The 10000-nt window shown below is 29.9% G+C and overlaps 1 protein-coding gene across 4 annotated transcripts in view; it reads left to right on the top strand.

Moving 5' to 3' along the window:
• LOC106465421 (protein c-ets-1-A-like) overlaps nucleotides 1-10000 on the top strand; it is a 64177-nt gene that overhangs the window by 24802 nt on the left and 29375 nt on the right. For all 4 annotated transcript variants that reach the window (XM_013925656.2, XM_022393659.1, XM_022393668.1 and 1 more), the window contains 2 exons: nucleotides 6346-6462; nucleotides 8688-8888. In XM_013925656.2, coding sequence (XP_013781110.2) covers nucleotides 6346-6462; nucleotides 8688-8888 — 318 coding nt within the window. The remainder of the gene's footprint in view (nucleotides 1-6345; nucleotides 6463-8687; nucleotides 8889-10000) is intronic.

Here is a 10000-nt window from a genome sequence, read left to right as displayed (position 1 = left end):
AATAATAGCCACTCTGAGTTATTTTACTTTCATTACAATTTGTTAAATCTAAAACAAAAACAAAACAAACAAAAAACACACTTTGCGTATTCATATTTATTCCAAATAAAATTATGACTGAAAATTTTGATTTGTGTAATGTTTGAGAAGTTTTAAAGAGAACATTTTTATGCTGAGGACCTCTTGAGACCGTCCAAAAGGCCTCAGTTTTGGAACCGCTATGTTAGATGAACATGTTAAGAAACTTTCTCAAAAACGAAATAAGGACTTCTGATGACAGTTTCATCTGGGTTAACCCTCAAATTATCGACGTGTTTACATATACTGTCCAATACTGGTGAGGTACATACACTTTATCATTGCACCATACTGAGTAAGTTCATACTTTTGCCTGCCATAACAGTCACTGTAGAAGAACTGACCAACGAAATTGGGTGAGATCATTCATTTTCTGTGCAAAATATATAGGAATCTGCAAGAGTAATCAGTAGTTTTAATTGCAATAATTAATTGACGGTATTTTTGTTTAATTTTTAGTTTGACTCCTTAGGGTATCCTATAATTAACGAAGTAATGGACTCACATCAATTTTGTGAATAAATATTGTAGAAAAATGTGTTTAAAAATCCAATGTAATGTAGACTTTATCGTTAATGCTAGTTTTTAACCGTCAAAATAATCCGCTTGTTCTAGTGTAAAGGAGCTGAGAAATAACTATTTAAATATTCTAAACGCTTAGTTAGATATAAACGTACAAGTTTACCAGTGTCATAAAAAGGGTTATGATGAGATAGATGTTGCTGTCGATAATTGATGCCATCTTAGTTTCAAGCAATTAAAACTAAAAGCACTAGGAAATTTAGCTTCAAAAGGATCTTTTTGTGTAATGAAAGCTGAATGCGTTTAATCGTGTTTCGAGAAGAACTTACAATGTTCGAACAAATCGTACAGTGTAAAAACAAAACAAAAAACATCGCGCTAGTTAAATGACAAGATAAGTGATTTAATCTGTATTTAGAAACTGGGAGAAACAAAGGAGGAGTGGCGTAAATTGTCTGACCGGAAGTTGTTTTTTTTTTTTTTATCAGTATCCCTCTTGACTTCAAATTTACATGAGACTGAAATAGTGGGCTTGTGTAAAGCACTCCCTCGGCTGGAGTGTAACGTTAAAGCTCGAATAACGCGTTTCCTGCTTTTTATCTTTGTGTTTTCACACACGGTGCCAGCACCCTTGCCCTCACTAAAGACATCTCATAGAAAAATGTAAGGCGTGTGTGTCAAGTCGCTTGTTTAGGTATTCTTATTGAAAAATTGATGCTTTTTGAATATATTTTTATCATTTGATGTGCTATGTTTTATCTAAAATGGTAGGTAATAATTGTCTAGGGTTATTTATAATTGTCAAGAGTATTATTTGTCTAGGTTTTTTTAACAGTTGTCTAGTTTTTCCGTGCTTATCTACGGTTATTTATAATTGCCTAGTTTTTTTCTATGATCAGTTACGGTTATTTATAATTGTCTATTATTGTTTTATAATTGACTAGTTTTTTATCTACGGTTATTTATAATTGTCTAGGGTTTTCATAATTGTTTAATTTTTCAGTGCTTTTTACGGCTATATAAAATTGTCTAGGTTTTTTTTCATGACAGAAATACTAAATTGATATTTTAAAACGTCAGTAAGTCACTGGAATTTAGTTCTTCAATTTGGGACCATCGGGCTTTTGTTTAAGAATATTATAATTGTAAGCATGTGGGCACTGAAAAGGGAACTTGGAGATATGTAGGATTATAAAGTTTTGTATTAATCTGTTGTCAGTATAATGTATGTGAATAGGGAAACTTATTCACTATGTATATATATAGAATTAGAAGTTTCTATAGCTTTTGAATAAAGCTTTTACCCCTTATTCTTTCACTTGGTAAATTTCACTCCTAAAGTGATCCCCCAGCAGCAAATGTTTTTCCTTTTGAAATAAAGTCACACGGGTAGAAACTATTATCAATGATATAGAGGTAATACAACTGTAATATTTTGGTAGAAACTGATAGCAACACGCTTTAGACACAGCATAAAAAAACAAACAAACATAGTATTTATAAAAGCAGAACAACTTTGAAAAAGGAAACATCCAAATGTAACTTACCATGCTTGAAATTTTGATTTTTCATAAATTATTATATTATGTTGGGTTTTTATGTATATATGTATGTGTGCAGGATTCTTTACAGTTGTCTGTGACTTGTTGGCGATAAAATTCAGCAATATACGGGCAGCACACAATCTGCTTGTTTTAAAATAATATATTTAATACAAGTGAAAGGCATATACAAATGTTCATTACACAGTTAATCACTGCAGTTGTATCCAGAGCTTTAAATATTCGTTTTTTTTCGTCAAGAGTCCACTCATGCTGGTTTAGTTACTTTAGAACCCAATTGACAAGACGAATTATTCTCCTCTACTCTGTTATCACAATACAATACGTTACTCTGTTGGTTACCACAATTGTATCCAGAGTTTTAATAATTCTCTTTTACGCCAAACGTCCGCACAGGTTGTTTCAAAACCAAATTGACAAGACAAATTCTTCTCTATCTCTGTTATTACAATACAAGCTGTGATAGTTTTACTTTAGAACTCGCCACTGTCCGCTCTCTATGGCTAAACTCACAATCACACAGCCTAACTTCACTTTTTCTTTCACTAACTTGGTCGCCTATATATTGCCAGACTGAGGCCTTGAACTTTCCACAAACTACGTGACGTTATGATGTAACAATACTAAGTTAAAGCAACGAGAAAATCCAAGAAGGTTCAAATAACATGACGTCAATTCACAAGATTCGTAAACAGTTATCTAAGCAAACTTACCGTAACTATCGCTTCTTAAAATAACTTACTTTAACGCTTGATTATACAGGCGAATGCTGCCCAGTCTCCCAGTGAAACTATAAAACCGATTAAAGCCTATATTTTGAAAGTGGACATATATTTTTGTGAAAATTTTTGTAAAACGTATGAAAACCTATATTTTTTTTCAACCAACCTGAATCACACGTGTATATGGTTTTGAATAAAGGATAAAGTTCTGCACTATAACATTAAATAAGACTTATGACAAAAGCTTGATAAAGTGACAAGTATTCTTTGGAAAAAAACATAAGCAATTTATTTAGATCTTAATAATTTTGCGATTTTACGAGTGGAATATAGGAATTTGCAAACGAAATTAAGCAGAAAACATTTTTTCTCGCCATTTAGCTTATAACCACAACCAATATAAAGTTACGGTAGAATGACATGTATCTTATCTAAAATTTGGCATTGTTTGGCACTATCTAGGAAGTGTGATGCCATTGAAAATTGATTACTTTTGAAAAGGGCATATAACAGTCCTTTCCGATGCAAATTATTCATACACTCATATCATGACGATGTATTCAGATAGGAGACTTGGAATTTCTGAGATGGGATGTTTCTTGTGATTAATGGCTTTGGAAAATAAAGGAATGTGAATCAAACTTGGGATACAAAAGTCATTAGCAAAAGCCGTCTAGTCTCCCAGGCAACAGTATGCCGCAACATAATCAAGAAGGATATCCATATGGAAAAGTGACACAAGTCACTTGTACACAAGTTACTCCCACGCCATACTTAAAGCAGCTGAAGAATGAAACGGTTATTCACGAAGACATACCGGTCAAGTTTCCAGACGCAGCATCTATGGATTTCTGTGTGGTTGGACTGTTGAAACGAGCACTGGGAAAGCGTCATTATCGAACACTAAATGTGATATAGAAAGTAAGCATGGAGGTGTGATGTGCTTCGGACATGAAAGCCTTATAATTGAGCCCTTTGCAATAGACATTATTCTGTAGGACTACTGTCAAGATGCACGGTTGTCAGATAGAGAATGACTGGGCTCGACGGCATGAATTGTTTACAATGTGGTGAGCCTCCAAAATTGGTTTAGTATAACGTACTCAACTTCTGTAGGCTGAGCAACAATACGAAAACCTTCAACTTAAATTAATTTTCTTAATATTTTTTATATCATTGTATTATCTTTATTTGAATATGAACTTTTAGGTATTAAGATAAACATTTGAAAGGATTTTATTCTAAATACAAGTATTTAAAGGTACTCAAATGAAACACGATTAATTAACCTCTATCTTGGTGTCTTCCTTACGTTCGTTTTTAAAACAGAAAGAAAACTTACAAGTGAGCTTAATATTAAAATAATTATAATGCTTTTGTAGAGAGCAGCTTAATTGTAAGCATAAGCTGTGAAATTTAGAGCAAAAAAAGAATCTTTATGATAGAGGTTTCGTATATATCAACGTTCCACCTGTAAGTTCAATTAGACACTCACTAACAGGAAATAGTATTCGTAATAAGATTTTTATATCAATGTTCTGTATGTAAATCTTATTGGACGCTTACTAACAGGAAGAAAAATATTCATAATACAGGTTTTGCATATATCAATGTTTCATCTGTATATCCAATCAGACTGTTACTAACAAGAAAAAGTATTCATAATAAAGGTTTTTGTATCGAAGTTCCTCATGTAAATCCAATCAAACGGTTACTACGTGACCAGCAAAGTTCCTTGAAATGCACACATGCTTAAATAAAATGTAAGTTTGGATTGCACATGTAGTTTTTGCTTTGATTTCGTGGAACTCGTCACTGAAAACATACTATCAAAACTTTAGACATGTATATTATACGGGTGTAGTCACTAGTTTAACAACTCAACAGTTGTATGGGGTATTGCATTTTCGTTTTATTTGTTGGATATCTTCTTTGGTGGACTTCTTTCTTCTGATTCTTCTTATTTTTTGTCAATCTGTCACTAGTTAACTAGCAAACAATTTATTAGAAAGAAAAGACGTGTATAATAACTATATTTTTCATATAAACATTAAGTCGTAAGAGAGAGATTTCTCTTCAATTCGTAAACTTTCGGTCACAAAAATAATAAATAAATAAAAAAGGGCGGAAGATTAAACTTTGCTATTATGTGTTAACATGTCTATACATCACCTACGTTATGAGCTTAAATAAACACCTGAAGTTATTACACGCCCAAAGGCGTTTCAGATACCAAGTTGATGTGTTGGATTTCAAAACAAGTCAGTGTTTTACAAAACGTCCACTGACAAGAAATTGATGTACAATAACATCTGTATTGAAATATACAATTGTTATGTTACGTTGTTGTTACGATGAGAATTGGTTTTAGTGACTAATGCTGTAATTCGCATATGATATGTGACAAGAAGTTTGAATAATATTCACCGTTTTTAATACTTTAATACAAGTTTTATATGAAGAAGACAGCGCTAAACTTGTCTACAAATTGAATAATGGCGAAAAATACACAAGTTAAAAAAAAGCATAATACTGTCCAGTTTGTATTGAATAAGCTCATACATCTTAGCTTGAAAGTCATACAACTTAAAAAACGTAAAGTATTTAGTGTACATACTATATATGAGTTAGTTGTCCATGTGAGTTAAATTTTCTTTCTTTTGAGATATTTGTTTTATCCTTTTCGTTTATTTTATATTAAAAATATAACGTTATATATTGTTCAATATATTTTCAACGATGACATATTTCATAGAATGAAGTTTTTGTATATAGCTCTAAATTCATAGAATGTAAACAACACAAGAGTTGACTTTGGTTTCCTGTTAACTTATTCATTCTTTCAGAATTATTATTCTAAAGTGTGCATTGTATGTGAAGATTTATAATGAGAATTACTTATGCCGCTCTGTACAACATTCTCGCATGTTCTGCGTGTTGTTTTTTTTAAGTATATCAGTCTACAAGGCATAATGGAGTGATGACTCGTTGGTTTTCTATAATAGTAGTTATACGTGACATGACTTTATAATTATTTAACAGTTTTGATAAATGTACAACTAAATTTTCCATTTTCTTTTGAAGAAGAGAAAAAAGCGTTTTGCTGTAGTTTCATTTGAAAAAAAAGAAGCTTTTTTTTAGTAAAAAAGTCACCTCGGATGAAAAAAGTATTGGCACTGAACAACTCAACTCTAGCAGAATGTTGGTTTTAAACCATAATATTTCAAGTTTAGAGCACTTAAGCAATCCAAATAAGGAAATGCTAATTTCTCTTAAATGTTTTTTTATTTGTCTTGATTTTAAAAGTAATGTCTTGTAAATGTATGTATCTAACAAGGTGTCGGACGAGGATTGCTATAAACCTAAATAACGGGATTAGGGAATTACATCCGACATCTTACATTATAATCTTCGATAGTTCTGTATAAACTTACATTATAAAAATTGAACGGTTTTACCAGAATTTCCTGTCCAAGTTCCACCATTGACGCCAATTACTAATCAGAAGATGACCCAAGCACTAACAGAGAGTTTTAGTAGCTGGGAGCGAGAAATGCACAAGTTGAACATTCCAAAAGGTAATTATTTTAATATGTGTGCTAATTTCTATTACTTTAGAAGCTTTTTAGGAGTAATTTATTCTGAATAGTTCGGCTATAATTTTTGTTTGTTTAGAATTTGGTCGTTATCTAACTATTTAAATTTTTTAACTGTCCTTATTGTTGTGATTACTACACAAAACGGTTCGGCATAATAACAACTAAATGTTACTACAATGTCTCTAAAATAATATGTATGTATGATAATAAAATGTATGTGCATTGAAATTCAGTTACCAAGAGATGTGCAATAGTAGTAACAGTTCAAAAGTTTGTTCGCAAAATAAATTTGGCAGTTAAAACACTTATTTCCAAAAACCTGTCAGCTGAAGTTATTATATATTATTACAGTATATACTGTATATATTATAATAATGTATTTAAATGTATATATTATAATAATGTATTTAAATGTATTATTCTAATAATGTATTTAAATGTATTATTCTAATAAAAAATGATTTCAAATACTAGTTAACAAGTACAACAGACAACAAAAGAAAAGTATATATAATTAGTGTATAAAAAAATAATAATAATGTCATAACTAACGTTTGGTGCATGAACGAGTAGTAGTAATATGTTAATATTCATGTATCTAGTGTATCAACCTTGAGTTCATGAACAGTTAGTAAAAATTAACCAAGATCATTGTATCTAATATATAACGTTGAGTGCATGGACAAGTAGTTGTAATTAGTCAAGATCTTTGTATCTCATATATAATATTGAGTAAATGAAGAAGTAGTTGTAATTAGTCAATATTCTTATATTTAGTATATCAACGTTGAAAACATGAACAAGTTGAAATTAGTCAATATTCTTATATTTAGTATATCAACGTTGAAAACATGAACAAGTTGAAATTAGTCAATATTCTTATATTTAGTATATCAACGTTGAAACCATGAACAAGTTGAAATTAGTCAATATTCCTATATCTAGTATATCAACGTTTAATACATGAACAAGTTGAAATTAGTCAATATTCTTATGTTTAGTATATCAACGTTGAAAACATGAACAAGTTGAAATTAGTCAATATTCGTATATCTAGTATGTCAACGTTGAAAACATGAACAAGTTGAAATTAGTCAATATTCTTATATTTAGTATCTCAAAGTTGAAAACATGAACAAGTTGAAATTAGTCAATATTCTTATATCTAGTATGTCAACGTTGAAAACATGAACAAGTTGAAATTAGTCAATATTCTTATATTTAGTATATCAACGTTGAAAACATGAACAAGTTGAAATTAGTCAATATTCTTATATTTAGTATATCAACGTTTAATACATGAACAAGTAGTAATTAGTCAATATTATTATATTTAGTATCTCAAAGTTGAATACATGAACAAGTTGAAATTAGTCAATATTCTTATATTTAGCATGTCAACGTTGAATACATGAACAAATTGTAATTAGTCAATATTCCTATATCTAGTGTATCAACGTTGAATACATGAACAAGTTGAAATTAGTCAATATTCTTATATTTAGTATGTCAACGTTGAATACATGAACAAATTGTAATTAGTCAATATTCCTATATCTAGTGTATCAACGTTGAATACATGAACAAGTTGAAATTAGTCAATATTCTTATATTTAGCATGTCAACGTTGAATACATGAACAAATTGTAATTAGTCAATATTCCTATATCTAGTGTATCAACGTTGAATACATGAACAAGTTGTTATTAGTCACGATCCTTGTATGTAATATATAACGTTGGTTACATGAACAATCAGTAATAATTAGTCAATATTCCTATATGTAGTGTGTCAAAGTTGATTACATGGATAAGTAGTAATCAGTCAAGATCCACGTATATAGTATACCAACGTTGACTACATGAACAAATAGTGTTAATTAATTAATATCCTTATATAGTATATCAACGTCCAGTACATGAAAAGTATTATAAATTTGGATTGATGAATGTTAGTAGTGACTATATAGTCAAGATAGCATAACTTTCGGAATATGAAAAATGGTAATAATGAGTCAAACTATATATAATTTTATATATTAAGGGGCTTATTTTTTTCCTTAGTGTCAATGGTAAACTCTTTTTTTTTAATTTATTGAATACCGTTTAAAATTATACAATATTTATATCACAGTTATGTTTTGTCATTTTAACCCAACCTAAACTTTTGTAAGTTATATGATAATATATTGTGTTTTATTTTAGATCCCCGGTTGTGGAATGAAATGAATGTATCCCGGTGGTTAGGCTGGGCTGTTCGAGAGTTTAGTCTAGAAGGAGTCAATCCATCAAAATTTCAAATGAATGGTAGAGATATGTGTGCTCTAACCAAAGATAGTTTCCTGTCTCAAGCACCTCCGTTTATGGGTGATATCTTGTGGGAACATTTAGATATGTTACAAAAAGGTATTGTTTTAATTTCAGTATTTATATATTTTTAAACTAATTGATATTTCTTTGTAACAAATCCTTTTTCTTTCAGAAGACTTAACGATTGAACTACTAAACAAGAGCTGTATCTTTTTTTTTTTTTTTTAGATAATGAATTTGTTATTAATAAGTGAGTTAAACGTACGGGCATATTTTCCAGTATGACGTATTTTTATAGTAAGACTTAAGTACTCTTTTATAAATATAAATATATAAAATTTGGTTGGAGTGTAAAAATATAAAGCTCATATTTAAACCAAAAAAGTTATAGTTTTCCAAAAATCTCCTATACAAAGAGAGCCGAAACAATTCATAAATTATTTTTATGTTACTGCATGAATAAAACACATTTGAAAAAAAGCTGCGAAATTTATACTTAAATACTTTATGTAACTAACTTATTAAGTTCCCAAAACAACAACACTTAACATATGAAGACATATTAGATCTAAATGGCGTCTGACGTAGTGATAATTCAATGGGAAGAATAGTTTTAGATAATCGAAATTACTGCTATGGTATTTTTGAATAATTCCGCTAACATTACGGATTCAAATTAAATTATTGTCGTTTTTTACCACAATTTACGTTACTTTTTAATAATTCATTCAACTAACTATCAACTGTTGAAGATCACTAATATTAGATCTTAATGGCGTCTGACGTAGTGATAATTCAATGGGAAGAATAGTTTTAGATAATCGAAATTACTGCTATGGTATTTTTGAATAATTCCGCTAACATTACGGATTCAAATTAAATTATTGTCGTTTTTTACCACAATTTACGTTACTTTTTAATAATTCATTCAACTAACTATCAACTGTTGAAGATCACTTAGTCAGAATGTAAAACAACTTTGTGTAACTACACTTTAGTTTAGCTAAACTCCCAAAATAATGTATTGTTACGTATCTGCTTGTTTGTTCATTTCCCGTAGAAATTATTTCCGAGAAACTTCAGCAATACAAGTCCTTTCTTAATTAGTTTATTCTTTCTCGGTACAACTTTGCAATATACAGAATTTCCACAGTCAACACGTTTGCAATCTCGATAACAAAACACACACTTTATATTACCGTCATTAC

The sequence above is a fragment of the Limulus polyphemus genome, unplaced genomic scaffold (genome assembly GCF_000517525.1).
Source record: "Limulus polyphemus unplaced genomic scaffold, Limulus_polyphemus-2.1.2 Scaffold67, whole genome shotgun sequence".
Lineage (NCBI taxonomy): Eukaryota > Metazoa > Arthropoda > Merostomata > Xiphosura > Limulidae > Limulus > Limulus polyphemus.
This window is presented reverse-complemented; position numbering and strand designations above follow the sequence as displayed.